The sequence below is a fragment of the Alternaria infectoria genome, assembly GCF_024043175.1.
Source record: "Alternaria infectoria strain BMP 0036 chromosome Unknown scaffold_9, whole genome shotgun sequence".
NCBI lineage: Eukaryota > Fungi > Ascomycota > Dothideomycetes > Pleosporales > Pleosporaceae > Alternaria > Alternaria infectoria.
Window position 1 is genome coordinate 916,763 of NW_026250698.1, and position 25,633 is coordinate 942,395.

At 54.5% G+C, this 25,633-nt stretch overlaps 8 protein-coding genes across 8 annotated transcripts; 6 read left to right on the plus strand and 2 right to left on the minus strand.

Annotated features, from left to right (window-relative positions):
• Positions 1 to 14: 14 nt before the first annotated feature.
• Positions 15 to 446, plus strand: J4E92_006258 (uncharacterized protein; the record flags this gene model as incomplete). Its single annotated transcript, XM_051497629.1, has 2 exons — positions 15 to 259; positions 320 to 446. 2 exons carry the CDS (start codon positions 15 to 17, stop codon positions 444 to 446), a joined length of 372 nt encoding a protein of 123 aa, XP_051352276.1.
• Positions 447 to 1,775: 1,329 nt separating this feature from the next.
• J4E92_006259 (uncharacterized protein) lies at positions 1,776 to 3,093 on the plus strand (the record flags this gene model as incomplete). Its single annotated transcript, XM_051497630.1, has 2 exons — positions 1,776 to 2,572; positions 2,625 to 3,093. The coding sequence occupies 2 exons, from the start codon at positions 1,776 to 1,778 to the stop codon at positions 3,091 to 3,093; spliced, it is 1,266 nt and encodes a 421-aa protein (XP_051352277.1).
• A 1,324-nt stretch (positions 3,094 to 4,417) lies between these two features.
• J4E92_006260 (uncharacterized protein) lies at positions 4,418 to 6,901 on the plus strand (the record flags this gene model as incomplete). The annotated part of the gene is made up of 3 exons (XM_051497631.1): positions 4,418 to 5,224; positions 5,287 to 6,454; positions 6,504 to 6,901. The coding sequence occupies 3 exons, from the start codon at positions 4,418 to 4,420 to the stop codon at positions 6,899 to 6,901; spliced, it is 2,373 nt and encodes a 790-aa protein (XP_051352278.1).
• A 654-nt stretch (positions 6,902 to 7,555) lies between these two features.
• J4E92_006261 (uncharacterized protein) lies at positions 7,556 to 10,909 on the plus strand (the record flags this gene model as incomplete). The annotated part of the gene is made up of 3 exons (XM_051497632.1): positions 7,556 to 7,880; positions 7,946 to 9,681; positions 9,731 to 10,909. The coding sequence occupies 3 exons, from the start codon at positions 7,556 to 7,558 to the stop codon at positions 10,907 to 10,909; spliced, it is 3,240 nt and encodes a 1,079-aa protein (XP_051352279.1).
• A 430-nt stretch (positions 10,910 to 11,339) lies between these two features.
• Positions 11,340 to 12,232, plus strand: J4E92_006262 (uncharacterized protein; the record flags this gene model as incomplete). Its single annotated transcript, XM_051497633.1, has 2 exons — positions 11,340 to 11,480; positions 11,549 to 12,232. 2 exons carry the CDS (start codon positions 11,340 to 11,342, stop codon positions 12,230 to 12,232), a joined length of 825 nt encoding a protein of 274 aa, XP_051352280.1.
• A 1,766-nt stretch (positions 12,233 to 13,998) lies between these two features.
• J4E92_006263 (uncharacterized protein) lies at positions 13,999 to 17,777 on the minus strand (the record flags this gene model as incomplete). Its single annotated transcript, XM_051497634.1, has 7 exons — positions 13,999 to 14,797; positions 15,439 to 15,461; positions 15,516 to 16,146; positions 16,193 to 16,528; positions 16,576 to 17,477; positions 17,528 to 17,652; positions 17,705 to 17,777. 7 exons carry the CDS (start codon positions 17,775 to 17,777, stop codon positions 13,999 to 14,001), a joined length of 2,889 nt encoding a protein of 962 aa, XP_051352281.1.
• Positions 17,778 to 18,391: 614 nt separating this feature from the next.
• J4E92_006264 (uncharacterized protein) lies at positions 18,392 to 20,321 on the plus strand (the record flags this gene model as incomplete). Its single annotated transcript, XM_051497635.1, has 2 exons — positions 18,392 to 20,057; positions 20,113 to 20,321. The coding sequence occupies 2 exons, from the start codon at positions 18,392 to 18,394 to the stop codon at positions 20,319 to 20,321; spliced, it is 1,875 nt and encodes a 624-aa protein (XP_051352282.1).
• A 1,768-nt stretch (positions 20,322 to 22,089) lies between these two features.
• J4E92_006265 (uncharacterized protein) lies at positions 22,090 to 23,826 on the minus strand (the record flags this gene model as incomplete). Its single annotated transcript, XM_051497636.1, has 1 exon — positions 22,090 to 23,826. The coding sequence occupies one exon, from the start codon at positions 23,824 to 23,826 to the stop codon at positions 22,090 to 22,092; it is 1,737 nt and encodes a 578-aa protein (XP_051352283.1).
• Positions 23,827 to 25,633: the final 1,807 nt, after the last annotated feature.

Below are 25,633 nucleotides of genomic sequence, written 5' to 3' on the forward strand. Positions count from 1 at the left end.
CCCACGATCCAAACATGAGCCAACAGTACGGTCGCTCGGACTACGGTCATGGAGGACTCTCATCGCCAGGGTTTCAATCGCCAGCTCCTGGCTATGCTACTCCACCGCCAGGACACTACCCAGACTATGGCTTCAACTCGCCCCCAGGATACGGTCAGCACAATGTAGGAGAGCAGTACCCGTCGGGTTGGACCAGCCCTGGGCCCCAACACGGCCATATGAGTATGATGAGCAACGTCAGTGGGTTGTCGCAGCAACAGTAAGTATCACTCGTTTGAAAGATACCTAGCCTAGACATGCACGCTAACTATGTTTGTAGGATCGACCAACTAAAGCATGCACAGATGAACGGGCAACCTGCCGTAGCAGAGTTGCACAGTCCACCGCTGGAGCAACAGTCTTTCTCGGCAGAGTTGGACGCATCTGGACGCAATAAGCCAAAATGATGAGCGATATGTATTTGAATTATCATCTTTAGCTCGTATGCAATGTTCGTCCGATACCATGTGAATAAAGTAGTGCAATGCCCAAATGGGACTCGTGCAGACAACGTGTTAAAGCATGAAAAACCTTTGACGCCGCTGTAGAGGCTGGATCATACGATGCAGGCTACCTCGAATAGAGAATACAGAAGAGATCTATATGGTGCAAGCTTATCGATAACGTGAAGTGTAGTCACACCTTTGTTGTACGTCCGACTCTCGCAACGACGCTGGAGAATACACAAGTAATACACGAACCGACTCGAGACTAGATCTGCTCTCGGAACTCACGGCAGCAAGAAGATCGGTCTAGCTGACGGTAGACCGTACAGCAACGAAACCATCATGTACTGCATCTGCAATTGCCACACGATACCATTTCGGGCCTTCTGTGTAAAACCCTGCCAAGCGGCCCTCGTCTCGTCGAGTGATGTCGTGGCATTGTAAAACGTGGGCCGGCAACCAGCGGCTAGCGACATTGTGGTACCAGAGTTTATCGCAGGTAGATAGCAGAGGGTCCGCGGGTTAGGTAACTTTGAGGTTGGAGTTGGACGCGTCGCGCATAGTGGGTACTCGAGCGGGGATAATTGTCAGTTGATCGGTCGTCCTGTGAGTGAACTCTGCCAGGCGTTGAATGCTTTGTGTGATGATGACTGCAACATGCATGTTTTTTTGTCGAAGTGACATCACGCTCATCGTGTAGTCAAGCTTGAATAAATTGAAGACTGGCGCAGTTTCGCAAGAGCAAAAATCTACACTCTATCTAAGCTAGTGCGAGCGGAAGCTAGCGATCGGTTGTCGTCTTCTGGAAATTTTGATTAGAGGATGTTCCCTCCATGTCTAGGGCTTAATGGCTGTTCATTGGCGGTCAGGCGCTCCGCACAGCGATGACGAGCATGTTGGCACGCAGGGCCGATGCGCCTACACGCAACCAGCCAGGAAATGCGGTGAGAATTACTAAAGGGTGCGCAGGACAGGAAGAAGCAGCCATGGGATGGTTTGCCGATGTTCAAGAGGGTGCAAGGTTTGCCCGGCAGCCTACAGAAATCCCCGGACGTCACACGTGGTGTGGGCGCTGCCTGCTATCGTCAGAACGCCAGCCAAGACTCGCTCAAGCAAGAGCGGCCGCCCTACGCACTCGACGCCAGATGAAGCCTCGCCGATGGTTCCTCCCTTCCCCACGTTCCTGCCAACAGTTCCGTGACCGTCCTCAGGCCTGACTATGATTTGCACCGCGGTTGCCCGATCTTGCCATCTTCCTCCACCCTAGGACCCCCAGCCCGGCACAACGACATGATCACTTCCTCACCCACAATCTCGCAACCGCCCTCGCCGAACACGACCTTCCACACGCCTAGCCACCGCCCGTACCATGCCTCGCGACGCACATCGGCTTCCTCCAGCGCCCACTCGCCCCGCTTTGCCGTGACCACGGTAGCCTCACGGCGATTCGACGCGCCGCCCACCCCAAAGCCCGCCTTCTCGGCGCCCTCGCCAGTCCCGACGTTTGCGCCCTCGCCCCAGAGCCGCAAGAGGGGATACGTCGACTCGGGCACCCAGTACTCGCCGTCTGGGTTTCCCCCGACATATCGGCCGCAGCCCAGCAACCGCAGCAGTGCCGATATCGCTCTCGATTCCTCCACCCTTGACCAGGACCAGGACCAGGACCAGAAAACGGCCGACCCGACGTCTTCCAGCGCTCCTGCCACTGTGCCTACACCGCGGGGGGATACCTCCGCCGCGCCTGCCGTCACGGAGCCCCCCGAGCCCCAAGTGCGGGTGAGTCCGCAGCCCATCGCGCCCGCGAACAATGTGCAACCTCAGGGTCGCCGCATGTCGCACGAGAGCACGCATGCGGAAGTAGAGCCAGCCGGGGTGCAGAAAGAGGAAAGCACTGTCTTGCAGGTTCCTGCCTCGCCAGCTAAGAGAGCGAGGCCCGAGGAGCCAGGCGTCAAGGTCATGCCTCTTCAGTATGAGACGTGCGACGTCAAAGACCTTGGTGTGCTCATCTCCGACATGCTCATGGAGTTGGTGCGGCTCAACGACGGTTACCCGCTGCGCGACGGCACACTTACACGATTCCACTCCAGGTGCGTCCGTCCAAGTCTGACTGAAGCAGTGTTCGCTGACATTGATCCCCAGAGCCCCGCCGGGCATCTCAGTACGAGACTATCTCTCCCGCCTCATAGTGCACGCTACACTGTCTCCGCCTATTCTCCTCTCCATGGTCTTCTACGTCGACAAGCTGTGCGCCATGTACCCCGCCTTTACAATCAGCAGCCTTACCGTGCATCGATTCCTCATAACTGCTGCGACAGTCGCGGCCAAGGGCCTTAGCGATAGCTTTTGGACCAACAGCCTATATGCAAGGGTCGGCGGCGTTAGTGTCCGTGAATTGGCGTTACTCGAGCTGGAGTTTCTGCGGAGGCTCGAATGGCGCATTGTCCCAAAGCCGGAAGTACTCGTAGATTACTACAAAGGTCTGGTCGATCGTGGCGCAGGATACGTTATAGAGAAGGAACCGAATTCAGGGCCGACGGCCAACTCGAACCACGTAACCACGCCTACGGGATCAGCGACAGGGATACACACCAATCAATCAGGCACATAATGATGGAAGCTCTTGAGCGCTGAGCAGCATCATGCGACGATATCAAGCCAGCTCATGAAACGCTCCCAAATGCAGTTAGCGTCTCTACCTCGATAGCTTTGGTCGCAATCATGAGTTCGCGAAGACGACGTTGCGGGTTATCTTATCTGTTTCCAATGTCAAGCCAAACCGTGGCCGCCCTTGTATGGAAGGCTGGGAAGACGGCTGGTTGGATGTCGATGAGCTGGCGAACATGACTCGGCAGGAGTTATCACCTACAGCCTCTCCTCCAACGGGGGATCTTATCGAGCTGCCGGAGGCACATCACTACATCATCTCAGGCTCGTGCCATCAGCAAGCACGCTCATAGGCATCTTTTCGATGCCACCAGCACGGTCCGTCACAGTGACGCCTCTCGTAGCTATCAAAAGCCCAAGGCATGGTTCAGAGCAACAGAACAGCTAGGGATGAAGCAGAACATTGCCCTCGTGTGACCGCTTGTTTAGCAGACGACGAGCGCAGGATGCACGAGGCGAGTGAGAAAGTTGAATAGCAAGCATTACTTGAAAAGTACCAGCAAAATTAAATCATCAACCCCTTTCAATATGCATGCCACTATCTTGTGAAGGGAGTTCTGGCAGACGCACCACGGTCAAGCCGCTAAGAGCATGCATCGTGAGTAACGTGGACGAGTAGAATCGGCTGCTAGCATACCCCAGTCGTAAGACGCACGGGTGCCGCAGAGTGAGGCTAACACTCCACCCCTATGGCGTAGCTCTTCGTGCTATCGCGCTCCTTTGCTGCGACGACGGAGGTTCCTGCAAATGCCACGGCGCCAGGAGAGCCGAAGCATGCTACACGCGACCTTGATCAACGATGTCGGCTTAGGTAGTGGTGACCCTGACCCAAGAGTTGAACATGACCTGACTTGAAACCCTCCGTCCTTCATTCTCCACCCCCACTACACTCTCCACGCGTCTGTCTTTACGAGGTCACATTAGAGCAATCGTGTGCCGGCGCTACCCCGAGCACCTCGCGATCCAGACGTGATCTCCACCCCGACCCGCGGCAGACGCGTCTTACTCCTCCGGCGGCGGCAGTAGCGCGACTATAGTACTATGAGGGTGAGTGTGTATATGTCACAAGAGCCCACGGACCCAATCGAGCACTCTGTGTTCCTCGCCAGCTCTGGCTTTACTTCCCTGGCTTGTCTGAAACCTTCGCACGTGCTCAAGTTGCTCGTCGATAGTTCCGCCATGCTGCTTGATCACTCTGTAATTGACAGCCCACTAACTGGCACCAGAGGTTCAGGTAATTCTCCAACACAGAGTGCTATGCGTAAGAGATGAACTCGGAATACACCCGCTGGGATGGTATCAAACACCAGTACGACAGTCCTTGGAGCGCGCCTCGCCCCGAGGCACCGCCAGCGCCGTCTGCCCTCCCGTACGCGTTCCCCGAGCCCTTCCCGCAACTCACAAATGGGTTCCAGCAACTGCAGGTGGGAAAGCACCCAAGAACGCGAACGTCGCCCGTAGTCACGCGCACACGCATAACCAGACACGGCTCCGAACCAAACCCTACAAGACCGCTGTCTAGCGGAGGAGACGCCCACATGGTCCCTTACCAGACCCTCGTCCCGCATCGTCGCTCCGAATCCTACTCCCAGCCCACCCCGCTCGAGGACTTCCGCAAGTCAAGACGATGGCCGCCGAAAGGATACACGTCGGAGGATGCGCTGGAACCTGACCAGGCAGAGGAACTTATATGTGCCGGTGCGTCGTCGTTCAAGGGATATTGCGACGCGATAGCCAACGCACCAGCGGGCTATGATCGCTTCTATGCGGTCATGGAGGCTGAGCATCAGAGTCGAACGGACCGCGCATCTTTCCAGCAGGAGGCATACCGGGACATTTCGCTCAACATGACGGGTGCGTCTGATAGCCAGTTTCCGTGGTTGGCTCACGAGTACCCTTGCATGGCGTACGCGTTTGGCAAGAGTGCAGGAACCACAACTTTGAACAACTGGGTCAGCAAGTGGAGGACCAGTCAGCCTCCTACACAATTCGCGAGCGAGGTCAAGCCACGGAAGATCAGGCTCCTTCAGATTCTGGACCGGTTACAGACCCTAGAGAGCGGCCTCAATGAAGATGTCAGTCAACAGTCGTGCTCGGGGTGCTTTGGTTCGAATGATCCTAACTATTGGTTTCGCAGGATCCTGAGGACTTATATCGCTACCTATACGGTACACTGATCGAAGACCCGGAGCGATTTGACGAAGAGCGCCGCCATGTTCGGATCGACCAGCAGATCACAGATCTCATCACAGTACTCAGCAACCCAAAATGGGTAGATTTCTCACACCCCAAGAACCAGGTTGTGGCGAAGTGGTTCGATTCTCCCGATCCGCAGCGGAAGCAAGACTTCTTCCACCAACTGCTACTGTCAGTGGAACTCTACCTTCGAATACACTCCAAGCACCATACAGACAAGTCCAAGCGAAAGCTCATCCTGCAGCTCCCAGCCATCATCACATGGGACCTAGCAGTGGCTCAACGGTGGCTCGAGAACATGGAAATTACGAAGACGCGTACATCATCCACCCAGAGCACTTTTAGCTTCGATCTGAGGAGCAAGAGCAGACAGATCGAAGCATTGAGGCTCTTTGCGGCAACGCTCAAATGGCCGAACATGGATGAGGTTGAGTATGTCCTAGAGGAGCAGGACCTGAAGGAGAAAGCACTCGAGGACCGGTCCGCGGATGCCATGTCCTGGTTTTCCGGGATTATCTTGCCAGGTCGGACACTCCCGTGGCTCATCATGAACAGCTTGATAGACTGTGACCGAGACACCGGGGATGCTTTAAAGTACCTGACTCACGTGCATCCTGCATCTGGATTCCAATACCGAGCGAATACGTACTGGTCATCACAGTCCATTGTTGGAAAAGTACTAGGGGCTGCACGCGGGGTGAAACAAATTGCTGGCTGGATTGGACCATGCATCTACACCCCAGATCTCAAGCGGACAGAGTGCGTAAAGGTTAGACAGCACGAGTCTCCGGATCCCATGCTTGTTTCCATCGACGTAGAATCTATGGATCAGCGCAGCAATCCCTTGGGCGCGCCAGACGACATGTATCCCGTGGACGACTACGAGGTCCCTATGCCAGACACCGAAGATGTCACAGACCTCATACGTATGGAGAAGCTTCGCTTCATCCCCGTTAAGGAGCGTCCAGAAGGAACCAGACATGCTGCTGGTCCTCCAATACTGTTTGATGCTGGCATTTCATTTGCATGTGGTGGTGAGAGCTGGGTGATGAAGCTGCGATACAATGTCGACTTCATCAATGCCTTCCCCTGCCACCAGGGCCCTCATGGTATGGATTATTCCTCAACAAAAGCTTGTCGCATGCTAACACCCGTCAGTGCTTTTCTACGACTTTAGTTACAAAGCCATAAAGATCGACGACGGCCTCGTCGACATCCATGATTGGGGTACCCAGTCTGGTCGCATACCCCGTCCCACGTCGTCCAAATCCTCTCCTGGCAAGAAAGCCCTCACACTCATGAACGAGAAGCAAAAGAGCGCGCACGAGCAGGTTACCAATGTCCTTGTTATAGAGGCTCTGGGTGTGAGTGATAACGAGGTTTTCGCAAGAGCATGGTGCGCGCATCATGGGCATAGTGCTATAGTGGCAAACATCAAGGAGACGTGCATGGCTTGTGCGATTCGGGAGGCGTACGCGGCATGTGTGGCTGTTGTCATACTTACTGAGGGGGGTGTCGTGAAGGAGAACGATACCGAGGTTTATGGATATGGATGAAGAGACGAATCTTCTGAGGGTTATGCATTTGCATCTTTCTGGGTCTGCTTCGGCACCCTTTTGTATTGATGGCTACACGATTCTCTTTTGTCTTGGCGGCGGTACGGTGGCATCGGGAAGGGGATTTGGGATGCGTGTCACGACTGTAACGGTACTCATCGGAGTTTGAATCATGATTATGTAGCATGTTATGAATGTACGCATTTGCTCTGTTCGGACATGGAAACCTTGGAACGACTTCGCATGAAGGGTCGATCACGTGGCGATAACCAAAGTGTTATCGCGCGACTCTGACGTTTGCGCCAACGCGATGGAGCGCGGGCGGCTTTGTGCATCATCAAAGTTCCCTCGCGACCACGCGGCGAAGCATGACTTACCTCGCAAACTTCTCATCGCGACTGACGACTGTTTTGAATTAGCGCTTACTTGCCGCATGAACAGTGATACAATTCTCTATTGCGCCTTCCTACGATTCTCCAACCTCTCAAGCCGCAGTTTCCCTGGGACGCTTCCATTGCGCCGTTCGTCATTGCCACACGCTTGTGCGCCCAGCACTGAACCTCTTCGCATGAGGCTGCACGACGACCGTTAATCTGCGCCAGTCGGTTGTAGCACACACCCATTACCGAAAACCGCTCGCTCTCCGTCTACGCCATGGGCCGGTCAACGATTCCTCCGGCACTCAGCGAGCTCGCGAATCCGAGCACGCCCGAGGCACAGCTCGCCGCGCTCCAGAATCTGAAGAATGAGATTGTCGGACACGAGCAGAGGAAGGAACTGGCAGTGACACACGGTGTTGTGAAACCACTGGCGGGCTTGCTACGGGCGGAAGCTAGGAAGGGTGGGAAGAGGAGGAGAAACGTCACCAATGGACACAGCTCTGGGCTCTTCAATGAGTCCAGAAAGAGCGTCGAGGAATGGACGACCGAGGACGAGCTGAGGTTCCAGGCCACGCTCGTCGCTGGTAGCCTTGCGAATGGTGAGCGCGCATCGCGAACTGATCCATTTTGAAGGAACATGTTGGCTGATATTTGAGACATACAGGCGGACCAGCGTTCGTCACTCCGCTTCTGGCAGGTCACGTACTACCTCCCCTGCTTGAAGCGCTACGACCCAGCGAGACGCCTTCGAAACTCGTTACCACGACCCTCAAAACCCTCAACCAGATCGTCGATGCAGTCAACCAAGAAAAGCCCTGGCTTGACCATTCCGAATCGTCCTCCCGATCGTCTCTCGCCTTTACCGTCAACGAATCGATATACACCAGGCCTGTCATTGACAGCTTGGCCGAGATATTGGCGCAACCGGCAGGCACGATGAAGGCCTACCAACAGATTGACTCGACAATCCGGCTCATCACGAAGACGTGTGTAGAAGACAATCAGAAAAAGATGCTAGTAGATGCGGGAGTACTGGATCTCCTAGCTGACAAGCTTGCTGCTGTCGCTGCCATGGACGATCGTATCCCCGCAACCGAGTGGAGGCAATCCAATGGTCAGGCAACGACAACAGGAGGTGACGGCTCGAACAGTGTTCAGAAATCAGCTTCGACGCCGACAGATCGGATTCGTTTGTCAGACATCATGGAAGCAATTTCGGTCATCATTAAGGACTCGCATTACTATACCGCACGCTTCCTGTATTCACACTCAATACAGCAGCTTTTTGGGTGGCCAAAGGAGCGGAATGTATCAGACGGAAGTACACAAGCGGCATCGTGGGATAAGCTAATACCACGGGTACAGACGATGGCGAGCAAATCAGATCCGTACATCAAACAATGGCCGGCGCTTGGTGCCTATGGCTCTGTCACCGGGGATAACTATTCTCGACTACCGAGTATGGACTCGCTGCAGCAGAACTCAAGTCGGAGTGTGATCACTGACGAATCCGAGTCACCGCTCTTCATATGGCTTATATACGTCGCCCGCCGCGGTGAAGGCAGAGAACGTCTATCCGCTTGTGGGATGCTAGCACTGCTGAAGAAATTCGGCGAGCGTTGGCCTTTGAACGATCCCTCCAAGACATCACGAGAGCGCCACTTCTCGTATCTCATCATTCCTCTCGTTGAGAAGATGATCGAAGATTCAAGTCCGACATCAGAGCAAGCGAAAAGAGCTAATACTCTAAGCCCTGCTTCAAGAGATGAGATGCGATTCGTGTTGGAACGCTCGCCAGTTGTGCTTGCTGAGCTGATTGCGGGAAATAAGACTCTTCAAACAGCAGCCGTTCATAATCGAACCCTACCGACCCTTATTCAGATTCTCAAGAAGTCGTTCGATGTGCCGGCTACATCTTCAAAACCTCTCTGGCAACCGCGATCGTCATCTCACGAAGTGAAAGACCCAGATATCGACCCTGCATCTTCCACACTGGGCAGACCTGGACTAAGCGCCGATGTATTGCACGCGTTTAGGTATCGAGAGAGTGTGCTACTGGCTCTGGCGGCGATAGCAGGAGACCAAGATGCGTTGAGAAAGATGGTCATTGAGATGGGCGCTGCAACCCACATCATTGAAGCCTTGGTTCCTTACCGTGAAAGCAACGAGCAGGGCGCGTCTTCTTCAGCGAAGGACGGCAACCCAGATTCGGTGCTCATTGCTGCGTGTAAAGTCATACGATCGCTTTCCAGGTCTGTCAGTGTGCTGAGGACCAGCTTGATCGATCACGGGGTTGCACAGCCGATCTTCGAGCTCTTAACGCATCCGAACGTCAAGGTGCAGATTGCTGCTACGGAGGTCATCACCAACTTGGTGCTTGACGTGTCACCTATGCGAACTGTGAGTACAATGCTCATTGTGCTTTTTTTCATGCTAATGTATTTACTAGGAGATCGTCGAGTCTGGAGTACTGGGAACGCTCTGCGAACAATGTAGATCAGCAAACTTCGACCTTCGTTTCGGTAGCCTTTGGGCGCTCAAGCACTTGTGCCTAGGCTTACCACATGCCATGAAGATACAATGTCTTGAGGAGCTCGGTGTTGGCTGGCTCGTACAAGTACTCAACGGAGAGCCATCCAAGCCAACTATGGGTACACCCAACGCAGCAGGAGAGCAAGTCGATATTCTCAATGCGGTTGATGAGCCCCATATGGATGTGGATGAAGAGCCGTCATCCGAAGAGGATGATGATGCCATGACCGAAAGTATACCGTCTATGCGACGGCATCAACGTCCTGGTTCACGGTACACAAGTGCAACTAACATTCGAGATCGGTTACAACAGATCAAGAACGACGAACAGGACAATCGGCTCAACGGCGAGCGCGACGATATCCGTATACAAGAACAAGCGTTGGACTTCATCCGGAACTTTGTTTCAGAAGACAAAGCTTCCGGCGAGATGATCGACCACCTGCTCAAGACCTTTGGCCACAGTCGGTTCTTCGAAATTCTCGATGCTAAGATCCGGCCAAAGACGATGTCACAAACTCAACCCAGTGCTACAGCCCCAAGCTACTGGCCAAGTACTAGCCACCGCACACCCTTTTCCTCTTCCACAAACACCCCAGCACAGCCAAATTGGGCTACCTATCCCGCCCCCGAACTCATTCTGGCCGCAGTGTATATTCTCGTGCACCTCGCCAATGGCCGGCCTCAGCACCGCTCTCTTCTCATCTCGCAGACCACTCTCATGCAGCATGTTCTTCAGCTTTTCACTCACCCTCGCCGCGACATCCGCGTCGCATTGTCCTGGATGCTGCACAATCTCGTGTGGATAGAAGATCATACCGATGAAGCCGCTACGCGTGAACGTGCCATCACCCTTCGCCAACTGGGCTTCGAGGAAGGCGCTAAGCAGCTGGGTCGCGATGCAGACAACGACGTACAGCAACGTGCAATAGTAAGTATTGAGCAGTTCGACAAGCTACTCAACGGTGGTAGTGTTAATCGTCGGAGCGGTGGCTTTGGTAGCCCTGGAGGTTTCGGTGGTGGAGACAGCGGCGGTGGCCTTTTGAGCGGGCGTTTGAGCGGCGGGATGCATGGCTGGAGACATGATAGGGGTTAATTCTGGGATTAGTCAGGTGCACTTCAAACACGTATATTGAGGAGACCCTCTAAAATCATGAATTATGTTGCCGACCACATGTCGTCTTCTGAATGTTCAATTGCCTGTGACCTTCGGTGTGCACCAAACTCCGAGCCCGCGCTAGTGTACTGTAATACCCCGACTTCGCGTCATCATCGCGGAATACTTTCCGAAACGCCCATACAATTTCCACATCGCCCCCAAGAATCTCGCACGCCAACTTCGCAACATGTCCTTCACCCGAATCTCTCGGGCTGCTATACCCCGCTCCTTTCGCTCATTCTCCACGACCCGGACGCGCTTCCAGACCGCGATACCGTACACGCAATCATGTCCGTCACCGAGCTGCGAGTGCGCGGCAACGCCTCCCGATCTAGACATTGATCGCAAGACACCACTGTTGAACACTATGGCGGCCTACTCTGAACAGGTCATATTCTGTACCGGGAAGGAAGACTGGGTCAGCAACATCGAGCAGGAGGAGGGCGAGACCGGGGAGTTTGTAAAAGGGCTCAAAGGTGTGATTGGAAAAGGCGGTCCCGAATTTGATGTAGGTCTGTTTCCCAGTACGGTCATTCTATGATACTTGGAAAGCTGACGCGTTGCTGCATCATATAGCCATTCACGAACGTTCTCATCACTGCTTCCTCATTACCGAAAAGTGAAAAAGCAGGCGCGACAACGGCATTGCTATTCCCAAGCTTTAAACGCATACCGGATATCCCGCATGCCCCCGAAGCCTTCTCGAACTTCGCGACCGCATACCTAAAGGCTCGCAATCTCCATTCCATGCACGACGGCCTATCCGCTGAGCAAAAGTCTCATCTCCTTCGCGACGAGTCGAAAGCGACCGAACTGCCAAAGGCGGAAAACATCACCAAACCCACGATCCTGATATGCGGCCATGGCGGCCGTGATCAGCGCTGCGGTATTCTCGGGCCCTTGTTACAATCCTCGTTTCGGTCTGAGTTTCAGCGGAGGAACATAGACGCAGATGTAGGGTTGATAAGCCATATTGGTGGGCACAAGTATGCTGGCAATGTCATCATGTACCTACCTCCCAATATGGAGGGTAATGCATTGAAGGGCTCGGGCATCTGGTACGGGCGCATAGGACCTGAGAATGTTGAGGGTGTGGTTGAAGAGACGGTCGTTAGAGGACGCGTTATTACAGAGCTGCTGAGAGGGGGTGTGATGCAGGGTGGAGGGAATATTGGGAGACTGATTGAGGCACAGTTGAGGAAGGATAGTGGGGAAGAGGATAGTGGAACGTTGAGATTGAAGGCTAGGGCGAGAGGTTGAGGTTAGACTGAAAAACATCAACCTCTGTGTTTAGACCGATCAATTGATCTGTTGCGATCCTTCTAGAATGGTCTGCACATGAGGGGTGGCTAGCAAGCGCATCAATGCTGGTCAGTGCGTTGATCATAACCTCTCAATTCTGAAGTGCTTCACTTTACCTTCTCATCCACCTTCAACCTTCAATCATGGCTACTCAAAATATCTTACTCCATATCAATTACCGGGGGAGTGAAGATGTCATGAACATTCCCTCCTGGGACGGCGCTGCGAGCGTGCCCACCAATCTATTGGGGGCACCATTGGAGGTTCGAGAGACGCCCGAATACAAAGCCCAGCTTCGTTCCACACTCTTGGACATCGAATCCAGGCATCGGCCTCAGTGTAAACAGACAGTTTCCAGACATCCGTGTATGTTTTGCAGCTCGAAGGCTACCGATTTGCTTTTCAGGCCGGAGTGCCTGCTACATCTCGATGCTCAGCAAATCAGGATAAACGTTTATGCCACTTGCGGAAGCCGGTCCTGTAAGACAAAAGTGATCGCAGCACACGAAGCGATGATCGAAATGACCACAGCTCATCTCCAAAGCAAAATATCTAATGGCACTCCCTGCCACTGCGGGCGGAAGGATGGTGCAATGAGATGTGCCAGATGTAGGGTGACGAGATATTGCAGTAGAGAGCATCAAAAGGCTGATTGGAAGAAACATAAGCGTATTTGCGAAGACCTGAAGTTCGCGAAAGAGTACTTGGAGGAAACCTGCCAGGCTTGGAAGCTCCTTGACGAGGAAGAAAACGGAACATCAAGCACCTCGACGTCTACCCCCAAGACGGCTCCAGCGCAGCAAAAGAACAAGAAAACTGAACCGAGTAAGGGAAAACAGCAATCTGGGCCCAGTCAGCCAAGTAGCAGCGCCTCGACGAGCAAGCAGAGCCAGGGAAAAGACAAAGCAAAGAGCACAGCGCAACCCAAACCAGGAATGCGCACCGTACGTATGCACTGCACGCCTCTAAGCTTCCAAGAAGTGAAGCCCTGGGACTTTTACTGCGAGATCCCCGCATCTCTCATTATTCCCCCAGAGATGCACTCGAGCCCACCCCCAACATACGAACGCGAGTTCGGAGAAGCCATGCCTCCAATCATCGCAGAACACCAGAACGAGTTCAACACAAGGAGTGGTCCAAAATGCTTAGTCTGCAAAGAAGCCCCGACAAGATACGGAAAGACTTTCTGCGTCTCCCAACTCCACACACCGGAACCGTTTGTTGTCATTGGCATCGTGCCAACTTGTGGTACAAAGAAATGTGTAGAGGGGGCTAGCGAACTTATGAAAGTCTTCAGAGCGGATCAAATGAAGTATGACGCAGAGCACGCCTGCAAGGTGTGTGGCAAATTCGAGGGGTCAAGGCCATGTTCGAAGTGTGGGATTAAGTGGGCGATGTATTGCAGTGCTGAGCATGAGGAGCGGGACTGGCCGAATCACAAGATTTTCTGTAAGGGCCCCAGTATGGCGCGTAGCTGCGAGGTGTGTGGCAAGTCCGAGGGGCTAAAGCCATGTTCGCAGTGTAAGACGTCAAGGTACTGTAGCGTTGAGCATCAGAAGCGGGACTGGCCGATTCACAAGGGTATCTGTAAGGCCTTGAGAAGTATTCATGATCTTGCGAAGGAGACAGGAGATTTGGGCTTGGAATGAGGAACGTTCATATTGTCAGCACGTTCAGAGAGCAAAAATCAGCAACTATGTGTCTACCGTCCTGGTCCCCAATGCTCAAGCAGATCGGAAGTGTGTACTGATGTTGAATCTGCCAGCCTCCTCGTACGCCGATCCAACTGCCGCTCCCTCACCCTCTGTCTGCTCCAGGGCCTGCTGTACTGCCTCCGCCAGGCCACCCGCGAACGTCTGTGTAGCCGCCACCTCCTCTGGTAGGTGCGCGTACGCCTGGTCTGCGGTATTTGTAGCCAGCCAGGCCATCGCAGTCCTGCAGTCTCCGCTCGTCGCTGTCCCCATGTCGCCTTCTCGCTGTCGTCTAGCCTCCACGGCTGCGACCAGGAAGCCCATGGCGACTTCGTGTCTATCGACACTGTGGCCGCTCAGTTTGCGGACCTCATCGGCGAAACGTGCAGGCCAATTTGCAGGAAACACCAAATTGCCTTCCTCATCGCGAGGAGCGATCTTCTCAGGCAGAATTTCACTGCCTTCAGACAGCTTCCAGTGCCCGCAGATGGCCTCGAGGTGCCTCTGCACCTTTTTGTAGGCGCCGGAGGCCGAAATGCCAGGACCTTGCTGGCGGGCCTTGAGGGTCGTTTCGATGCGGTATGCGATGTTGGAGTGAAGATGTTTATAGTCCAGGCGGACTTTCTGCTTGGCGGTCGGGTGCCACACAATGATGTTGAAGAGTGGACCAATCTTGCCCACGAGAGCTCCGCGAAGCGCAGCGTAGATGTCCTCGCCCTCTTTCATGGTGGGGCGGATGGTGGCGTAGTAGACCCCAATGGGGAGGCGCATGGTGATGGTCTTGCTGGTGCCAGCGGAAGCGGGATACTGGTACTCCATCGTGATGATGATACTTTGTGATGTAGTAGAGAAAAAGTTGTAGGCTGCAAGGATTTTCATAGAATTGGTGAGCGTCCAGACTTCTCAATCCGGCTTCACCTTCACTTTTCACCTTCACTTCCACTTCACATGACACCCACACCTTTGGTAGGCAAAAAGATACTAGCTACCTTAATTAAAAGGTAGTCACAAGCTGATTTCGAACAAAGGGCAAAAATATAACAATACTTCGGAAGGATGTTATGGCTTGTTTCAAGACGTAAAGACGCTTATCACTCCACTCGAACCTGCAGGTTTTTGCTATATGAGAATTAGCAGAATTAATTGCAATCTATATGACAGACATTGGGTCTCGATATATCCAAACTTGCCCGTTTGTCAAAACATAGCCTGGGGGTATCCGCTGATGTGTCTGTTGGTACATGACCCGGGGGCGCGACTATAATGCTCCAAGCGCAAGTGATAGCCAAAACATATAATTGTCACCTATTGGAATAGTGCAATGGCATAATTTGATCGGCAGATGTCTTCTATTAATCTATCGAGACATGAATCGCTATTCATACTATGCGGCACGATCATTTCGCTGGGTATATTGACCCTTCAATTTAACATCCATCACCATGCCTCTTAGACATCGGTCATACTTCCTACAAAGTGCTCTCGAGCGCCAGCACCTGTTAATATGATTAGCATGTGATCGCAATACATTCATCTAAGGGTTCACTTACGATAGCAGTCCTGCTAGGAATGTACACCTGCAGGAAGTTCTTCCTCTCGTTCCAGGCAAATGGTGTGGTGAAGAACCTAGTTGTCTCGTCCACGTTACCATGGCCACCGAACGCCTTGTTGTCGGTACTCAGAACGATACGGTAAGTACCCTCCTGCTCGACGCCAACACGGTAGTCGGTGAAGCTCTCCTGGGGATGGAAGTTGAAGATCCACAACAGTCCAGCGCGCTCAAATACGATGACCTTGTCACCCTCGTGCTTGAGGCTGACATAGGCCTGAGGCGAGTGGAGCCATCCGTACTTCTCCTCAGTCCACTGCATCTTGCTGTCGAACTCGTTGAGGAACCTGTAGCGGAGGAGCTCGTCGTCTGGGAGGTTGAATTGGCGGCGAGCGTAGTGGAAGCTGTTGTTGTTGCCTTCGCGAGGGAAGTCGAGCCACTCAGGGTGACCGAACTCGTTACCCTCAAAGTTCAAATAACCCTCACCTCCCAAACCGTGTGTGATCAGTCGGATCAGCTTGTGCAGCGACAAACCGCGGTTGATGACTGGGGTGAGCTCCGAAAGGACCGACATGTTGGTGTACATTTGCGCGTCGCAAAGCCAGAAGAGCAGAGTCTTGTCTCCGACCAGCCTGGGATATGTCAGTACTGATTGTTAAACCCCATATGTTAACATACGCTTGATCGTGACTCTCCGCGTAGGCAATGGTCTTCTCGCCGTGCCTCCGGTTTGTCAATGTAAAGACGAGTGCGCCCATGTCCCAGTCAATGTCCTGCTTCTCCTTCAACCACTTGATGTAGAGGTCGGGTACAGCCATGGCTAGTCGGTAGTCGAATCCTATTCCGCCTAACGAGAGCGACACGCAAAGACCAGGCATACCGGAAACGTCTTCGGCAATTGTGATGGAGTCGGGGTAGAGTGTGTGCAGTAACTCGTTGGCAATCATGAGGTACACGACTGCCTCCTCATCGACCGAAGGACCGAAGTATTCGTGGTAACCACCCGAAAAGCCCCTGGGTGCGTTAGTCTTTGCTAGCATTAGAAGCGGATAAATACTCACGTTCCGATGCCGTGGTGGGTGTATAGCATGCTGGTAACTCCGTCGAATCGGAACCCGTCGAAGCGGTACTCCTCCATCCAGAAGCGCAGGTTGCTGAGCAAGAAGCGCATGACCTCATGGGAACCGTAGTTGAACAGCCTGCTGTCCCACAGCTCGTGTCGTCCCTTGGCGCCCTCGTGGAAGTAGAGGTGGTCACTGCCGTCGAACATGTTGAGACCGTCAAGCACGTTCTTAGATGCGTGACTGTGCACCATGTCCAGCAAGACGGTAATGCCCATTCCGTGCGCAGTATCAATGAGCTCCTTCAGGTCGTCTGGGAAGCCGTAGCGGCTGCTCGCAGCGAAGAAGCTGTTGATCTGGTATCCGAAACTGGCGTAGTACGCATGCTCCATGACGGCCATCAATTGTATAGTGTTGTATCCCAGGTGCTTGATGCGAGGGAGGATGTCACGGGTGAACTCCTTGTAGGTCGCTACCTTGGGCTCGGGGGAGGAGATGCCAACGTGGGCTTCGTAGATACGTGCGCTCTGGGGCTTGGGCGGCCGCTGGTTCTTCCAGACGTACTTCTGGGGAGGGTTCCAGAAGCGGGCATCGTATACGGGGGACACGTTGAGGTCTTGGGTCACTCGGGTGATCCAGGCGGGGAGGCGCTCCTGGCGCGCATGGTCGTTAGGCACGACGAAAGAGACCTTGATCTTGGAGTCGTGGGGAATAGTGGGCTGACCGTTCTGGCCAGGGATCGTCACCTCGAAGACGCCGAAATCGTTCTTGGTCATGGGTGTCGCATCGCGGTCCCAGCCATTGAAGTCACCAATGAGGTAGGCGCGCAGGGCATTCGGGGCCCACTCGCGGTAGACGACGTCGCCGTTGGACTGGACATTGAAGCCGAACTTCTCGTAACCCTGGGCGCTGTTAGCTACACCGCTCTTGCCAAGGTGGTTGGGCTGCTTGCCCGCGAGAACTTCTCGAGACCGCCCTCAGTCTCTTCAATCGTCTTGATCCACTTCTGGGCCTTGGAGAAGCGGCTCTTCAGCGCGTCCTTGAAGGGCTCAAGGTAGCCATCCATCTGGATGATGCCTGGGCGAATTGGTCAGTCAATTGATAGGATAATTTGGGCATCAATATGTACCAGTGCCATCGTTGGGGACCTGCCCCGGGGCGTCGCTCAGGGCCGAGTTTGCGGAAGCCTTGTTGAGCTCCATGGTGTGGGATGGTAGGTGGGAGGAGCTGTGAGGTTTGCTACCAGAGTATATGGCAGCGGGAGGATGCAGGTTTCACAGCGACAGGCCGCCAGATGAATTGCAGAGACGATCACGAATTTGCGGGGTCTCTAACCCGATGCTGAGAGCAGCGCTCAACCAAAAGTTGTTGCCAACCCAACAATCAACGTCATAGCTCCGAGCACGCTGCAACGGGCATCGCGCCCGCGCCACGTCCCAACAGCGTATCTCTGCTGGGGTGCTGTCGGAAGGATTTGCGCTACAATTCATTCGGAGCCAGGAACCGGCATCCGCATCTAGAATGCCATTGAAGCGGACCCTGAGGCGCTCTGCCGACTACATGGTGTTGTAGACTACCTGATAGTAGCACGCTGGTCACGCGTCGGCGGCAAAGGCCCTTATCGGCATCGGGAACCGTGGGGACAGAGCTTCCCCCGCATCTCTGGCCTAACGTGGGGAGCTCACGGCGGCTCAACCACGGTTACTTCCAAGCCTCGAGCGCAGCCGGCGCCATCGCGACTTTGTATTAAAGCCCCCGTGATGCCCTCGATGTCTTTGAGTTTGTAGTGTGATCTCCCTGCGCTTCCTCTCCCACGATGCTGCTGTCCAAGACGATCCGGAGGGCGCTTCCCGCTGCCGTCTCGCCCCAGGCCCGCGCGTCCTACCTCGCCCTCTATAGCATCTCGCGCCGCGCGCCCTTGTCCCAGTCGCACACGCGCAAGTCGTCCAGATTCAATCGCTCCGACTTCAGCGGCCAGGGCTTCTCGTCTTTCTATGAGCCTGATCAGCCGACGCGCGGTCCACTGGGCAACACCAGCAATGTGGGCGCAGGCCACATCACGCCCAAAGTGCTGCGACAGCACCTCGATCAATTCGTCGTTGATCAGGATCGCGCAAAGATAGTCTTGAGCGTGGCTGTCCACGAGCACCATCTCCGCATCCAAGAGATCAAGAGACAGCACCATGAGCAGGCTAGACTCGAGGCGCAGGCGCAGAGGCGAGCATCCGTGTACAGACATCCTGTAGAAGGTAGCCCCAAATCTCATATTGATCCAATCATCGACGACTTCAACCGTCATCCTCTTATGATGCGGGCGCTGAGCAGCAGAGCAGACGAGTTCCCCGGCCAGCAGTCCACCGTGGAACTGCACAGTCACAGTGACCCTCTACCCTACGGCGAAGCACCTGCCTACAAACCAGCCTCATCCACCTCCTCAGACACCGATTCCTTACTCGATACCAGCGAGCACCAGCTGCAGATAGAAAAGTCCAATGTGCTCATACTCGGACCTACTGGTGTGGGAAAGACGTTGATGTGCAAGACATTGGCCAAGACGCTGGGTCTACCCATCTCCATGTCGGACTGCACTACCTTTACACAGGCGGGATACATTGGCGACGACGTCGAGTCGTGCGTTGCTCGTCTCTTCTCAGCCGCGAACTATGACATCGACGCAACTGAGCATGGCATCATTGTTCTGGACGAGATCGACAAGATCGCGGGGTCCAAGATGTCATACGGCAAGGATGTCGGCGGCGAAGGTGTTCAGCAGGCGCTGCTCAAGATCATCGAGGGCACAACCGTACAGGTGCAAGCCAAACCGGAGAAGAGCGCGAACAGGCCCGGCGGAATGCCCGGTGGCCCTCAGCCTCCTGGGCCAGGCGGAAACAAAGGCGAGGTCTTCAACATCCGAACTGACAACATACTCTTCATTTGCACTGGCGCCTTTTCAAGCCTACACAAGATCATCTTGGACAGGAAATCAAAGGGTAGTATGGGTTTCGGGGCATCAATACGGTCATCGAACGCACATGCCGCCGCGGATGGTGTTATGCTGACAGGTGTGGAAGCTGAGTCCTTCAAGAAAGACTCCCCTTTCTTCGTACCGCCGAAGAATGAAGTGCCAAACCCCTTTGGTGTTAGACAGGTTCAGCGCGAAGAGAAGGTCAACGTACTTGACCACGTGCAACCAGCAGATTTGCAGAAGTTTGGCATGATACCCGAACTCATAGGCCGAATACCCACAGTCTGCGCAGTAGCAGCTCTGGACGAAGAAGCTCTTGTCCGCGTTCTCACCGAGCCCAAAGACAGCCTAATAAGACAAGAAGAGCACAAATCGTACCTCAGGAACATCGAGCTACGCTTCACAAACGGCGCGCTTCGCGAAATCGCACGGAAAGCAAGTAGGATGGGCACAGGCGCTCGCGGGCTACGACACGTCGTCGACCAGCTTCTCTTGCAAGCCAAATATGAGACACCCGGTAAGCTTACCTCCTGCCTCGACAATAGATTGAGCTGACTAACAAATTCCCCCAGGCTCAAGCGTCAAGCACATCCTCGTCACGCAAGACGTCGCCCTCCTCAAACGCGCACCCCTGTACTTCCACCGCGGCCAATCCGCCGCCTTCGAAGCCGCCCACGCGCAAGAAGAAGAGCGCTGGGAGGAAGAGCTGCGCAGCCAAGAAGACCCAACCATCGCTAGCAACTTTCAGGAATACAGGAAAGCTAGTGCTGCAGGCTTTTAGCCTACAACGTCGTGTTCCCACGAGGATCGATCGCTCGCACCGGCCCCTCCCCTCCTCATCCTGTACAAACCGTCGCAGAAGCGCTGCAGAAGACACGAGGGGTCTGCAGTAGTTGCTGTGCTGCCATGCGGGGCGTACTTTATAGCCTGCTTGCCGTGTGCCCAGTGGCGGGGAGAGACGTACCGTGCCGTGCATACATGTCCGAATGCTTCCTGCGTGATATAGCTGGCCCGGCTTATACGCAAGCAGGCGCGGCTTCGGGCCGTTGCATCTCTCCCGACTGGATGTGCATCCCGGTGCTCTAGAAGGTGTCTGGTCCTGAGCGGGCACCCATTATTCTCATCCGTCTCCCTTTCCCGATGCTGCATGAACCATTTGCATTTCCTTACTTCCTCGCGTCTTCCAGCCCATCCACAATAATGTTACACCTTTCCAGTTTTTTTCTCGGAGTTCAATTTGGCGTTTGGCGTTCTCTTTTCCGGCTCATTCGGCTATTCTGGCACTGGTGATGCGAAACAGGAAGGTTTTGGATGAATGCAACGAACAGTGTGTTGGTGGTCACACAACTTATAGTTATTCCGTACGACACAATGCAAATGAGATGGATGATGTGCTTCCTTTCGATTTCGATGAGATACTGCAGTGTATATTACAGAAACGCACGATCTGGAGTTCTGACATGCATAAACGCCTCTGGAAAGTTTGTTTGGACGACCCTGTTTCCGTACGTCCGAAGCGGAGTGTCGAATGGGAAAGGGAAGGTCTAGGTCGTGGTTTGCGTTCCTTGCTGTTGCTATCAGTGGATTGCACATCAGTACCAGGAGTTGCTGGAATCTGTGTCCTGTTTGCTGCATACACGGTATTATCACTTGACAACTATACAGTTTCGAACATAATGTATACTCCTAGCTGGATGAGAGTATTGATAATAGCCAAGATTTTCTACAGAACGCAACACGAGCCGGAGCCATGATTAGTGCCGGGAGCGCACTATACGGTCATGCTCGGGTACCTGCGGCGTGTGTGTCCTATGGCCCTGCTAAACGGTCTTGTCTTATCGACGCTGCAGTGCGCATCCCACGCCCTTCTAATCTATCATAGATTAACTTCCGTAGCTTGGCCGCCTCTTGGAACGACGATGCTGCAGCGGACCTTATCCATTGCAGCAGGGTTATCAATGTCATCAATTTGTAGTGGGAAGATGCGGTAGACGTATACGGCACTAGTTGTCTTCACGCAGGAGCTGAGCACCCACGGTTTGCAGACTACGAGGGTCTTTTGTTGTCTACAGGATTGGTTGTGTGCACCTCTGAGGAATACATGAGCCTCTGTTCCAGCACGCAGAAAAGTGAGCGTTGACTGTATAACATCACAGTATTATTTGGGGACAATCCACGAAGTTCAGGTTGTATGCTTGTAGCGAGAGATTGTTGAACCTGCTAGTCCTTGCGAGGGATCTAGCAGTGTAAGAGGATTTGGTCTAGTGATTAAAGTGGTAGTAACCGAGCAAAGTCTATGGCGGATAGTATCGCCTCGCCTGTAAGAACGACCCTCGACAGCGAAGAAGAATACAAATGAGATTTCGAGCGAGGCAGGCTTTTTTTCCAGAATCAAAGTGGCCGAAGCCAATGTTGTTCGTACCAGAGAACCATCCCACCAAAATCATCATCAAACGTAGATATCCAGAACCCCAAAACGCCACCCAGATGCCCGCTATACATAGCCCCATATTTGTTGTCGTAATTCGTGCTTTCGTATCGTCAGAAGTTCATTCCTCAAAGTCTTCATACAGCATGAAGCCAGGTTGAGCGCGCATCTTCTTGGCGCCCCGCCCTTGGTCCCAAGTTGGCGATGCTGGCCGGGAGGTGGCGCGTGATGGCGGTTGGGATGAGTACATCTGAGGATACGATTGCTGTGCCGAGAATTGGAAGTTGTATGCCTGTGGGAAGCTGTCCAGAGAATGCGGGCGATGGAGGGCGTACCCAGCCTGTGCTGACATCTGGTCTGCTGTAGGACTGAGCATCGTTGGCGAGAAGTAGCTCTGGCCGCGCTGGTGCGAGGCGTACTGCTGAGTAGGTGCGGGCGCAGGCATGGCAGTACCGTAAAAGTTCATGTTGCCTTGGTTTGGAGCTTGACTCGCAGGGGTAGGGTTCATCATCCGAGGGTACTGTGCGTCCCGTGGGAAAAACATGCTCTGTGAGTGTGGCAATCCGGGAGCTTGTGGGACAATGGGCGTCGTGGGTAATGAGTACTGGCTGCTGCAGACGGTCGGAGAGTATTCTGACATGGGAATTGTGTACTGGGGGAGCATGTTCTCATGTGGCCCAGTGGGAATAGTCAAAGAGCTCAGGGCCTCTGAGGGACTTTCCTTGTTCTTGTGGTCATCTGTGATCTGTACAATCTCGGAGACTTCCTGAGCGAGTACGCTCTCGTTGGCGTCCTTGAAGGTGAAGATGACCCTGTAGCCGACGGGGGACTTGTCTTCTTGATGTCTGCAGTAGCACGTTATGCGCATGACGAACTCGACTTTCTTGGCGTTCATAGAGAAGTCGGAGTTATCGTTGTCCTGCCATCTCTTGAACTCCTTCTCGTTAATCATGATGATGCGGTCGTCCTCGTAGTTGGACCACTCTTTCTCATCGTCAGCCTCGCGCTTCTTCTTGCGGTTGAATCTTTTGGCTTCGCGTTCCTTGCAGCCTTCGCAGATGATGACAGCGCCGCCATTTTGGGGGTGGCACCGGTCGTCTTTGGCGATGTCTGTGATGGCGACGCCACGTGGGCGCCTTGGCGTGGGCTCCTCGCCACGGGCACGGCGGAAGGCGCGTTCCAGTCCTTCTGGCTTCTCAACGGCGGTTGCCAGAACAAGAGTCAGCTGTAAGCGGGCAGTGGAGTTGTTCTTCTCGTTGGCCTCAACCTCCTCGGTGCTGGCCATCTGCTTTGGTTTGGCGAGATTCTGGCGGGGGAAGCGAATCCACTGGATATGCGAAGCGAGCGGGTCCATGGTCACGGTAGTTTTGATTTGCGTTTCGGCCCGGTTCTTGTTCTTATCAAGAGCGATAGAGACCTTGGCCTGCTCGAGGGCCTGGGGGATGTGGATTGCAGGCCAGCTGTCGTTGGTAAGGGATTCATTGCATGTCTCCGGAGAGCTGGTCTGGCTCTGGTCCCGGTTGTACTCGCCTGGTGAGTTGGCATTGCTGAAGATGAATTGGTCGTGGGGCGAGGGTGTGTTGGAAGTGGGTGTCGACTGGGCCGTGTTGACGAAGCTGCTGAATTCGTCCTCGGTCTTGATGCACGGGTAGCCTTGGCTGGAGAAGGACGTCAGGTCGAGGGCCGAGTCCTGTTTCCGGCTTGAGCGCTCGCTTGTGCCAGGTAGGACGCCAACGGCATCGTACGACTGGAAGGCGTTGGGATCAATGCGCATCTGCCAGAAGGAGTCCTGGAAGTCGCCGTGGTTTTCGAGGTCCTGGGGATTGACAAAGGTGTTGAAGTTCTGCATCGTGTCCATGGTGGGCAGACGTCTGGGTAAGAATTGTGGGCCTACGGGGTCCCGCGGGCGATCTTGGGTTAAACGAGAGTGGGCAGTGAGGGAGATGATGCGAGGACAGAGACAACCCGTGGGTCAGAGGAAGCGACAGTCTGGGACTATAAGGCTACGATGGACTGGGAACAGTGTGTGGGTGCAGGCGGTCGTGGCCACTGCTGGTGAGGGGTCTGCTCGCAAAACCAAGGGTGCAGGTCAGCGCTGCGTAAGTGATGGGCACGACCGGCTATGGGCCAATGAGACGCGCGCGAGCCAGGCTGCGCACCGGAGCGGTCGGCGGGCGGGGAGACGCGTCAGGGGCAGCTTGGGACGATGAGACCACAGCTGCTGCAGGCGGCGAGTGGGATGGGCGACGTGGACGGGTGGTGAGGGGAGTAGTGAGGCAGGCAAGCGGGGTGCGGAGGAGGGAGGAGGTGGGTTATGGGGACGGGGACAGGTGAATAGAGGCGGTATTTCTCTTAGCAACACCCCACTGAGGTTCGCCGCAGTCTAAGGCTGCTGGCTGCTAACCAACGTCGAATAATCCCTGCCCATGCGAACGACACCACCCAGAGCCGGAGCGGGCGCCTGTGTAGAGGTACATCGATGCCATGACAGCGCTGCCTCGCCCGCCCGGCTACCCAGGCCGATCCACAGCTGTCCGACGCCCCAGCGCACTGGGCTCGGCGCTACCCATTATGCCTCAATTTTTCAAACTCCACTCTGCCGGCGTAGTGAATTGTCTATTCTCCCACTTGCACTGCGAAACCCGTGCGGTCCACCGCGGGAGATGTACCTGAACTTCCAGCGCACGCCCCGTTAGCTGCAGATTCTTCACCCTGCACTCTCTAGACTCTGACAGCGGCTGGAGTCGGCTTGCTGTGCGACCGCGCCGTTGTGCTCAATCAAAACACTGCATCGTGTCCCAGGCCTGCATGCGAATCATCCTGCGCCATTGCGTCGAGGCCTGTCCACCATGCACGCCTCAGATCCACGCCAGCCCTCGACTTGGCCTCTCGCGGAGTCGCATCCGGCAGACCGAGCCAAGCCAAGCTGCCATCTGGGCGCCTGTCCACACGCCTCGAATGGTGCCACCGACCGCCTGCCTGCCACAAACCTTCCACGCCTGATCGTCCACTCAGGCATCCCGGGCCCCAGGCTACCTCCAGCGCACGTCCAGCTGCACCTGCTGTCCATGCCTGTCGACCTGTCTGTAAAGTTTGTGATAATCAGTTGCAAATTTCACCACCGTCGTCGGACGCAGCCTGCCGCAACACGCATCCATCTGTGACCTGTTGCGACGCTGCCGTCATTCGCCCTGTTAAACCCCAGGATTTAGTCTTTAGCCCCCGCTCCCAGTGGCGACGGAGCACACCGCTGGGTTTCTCGGAATGCAACTACTCAAGTCGCCATATCCCACTCGATGACACCACACCAACTTGACCCCAAACATCTGTATCACAAAGTGCAATATTGCGAAACGACCTGACTTCTGTGTCGCATATCCAAATAGAATCCGCCGAACTGATGCAAATCTTTGCTGCCCTTGATGATGCTTTTGCACGGCCGGGCTTCCGCGTGGCTTTGCGGATATTTGGCCATTGGCTGCTTGTCGCTATGATACTCACCGTACAAGCCGAACACCTGCCAAGCCACCCTAGCAGCAGAAGCACACCTATCGAACAGTCGCCCAAACCGTCGACTATCGACTTTGTTCTACGATGCTTCGAATCTATGCACGGTCTTACATCCGGTGCTTCCTGTATGTCGAAAGAACTAACATCTGCAACAG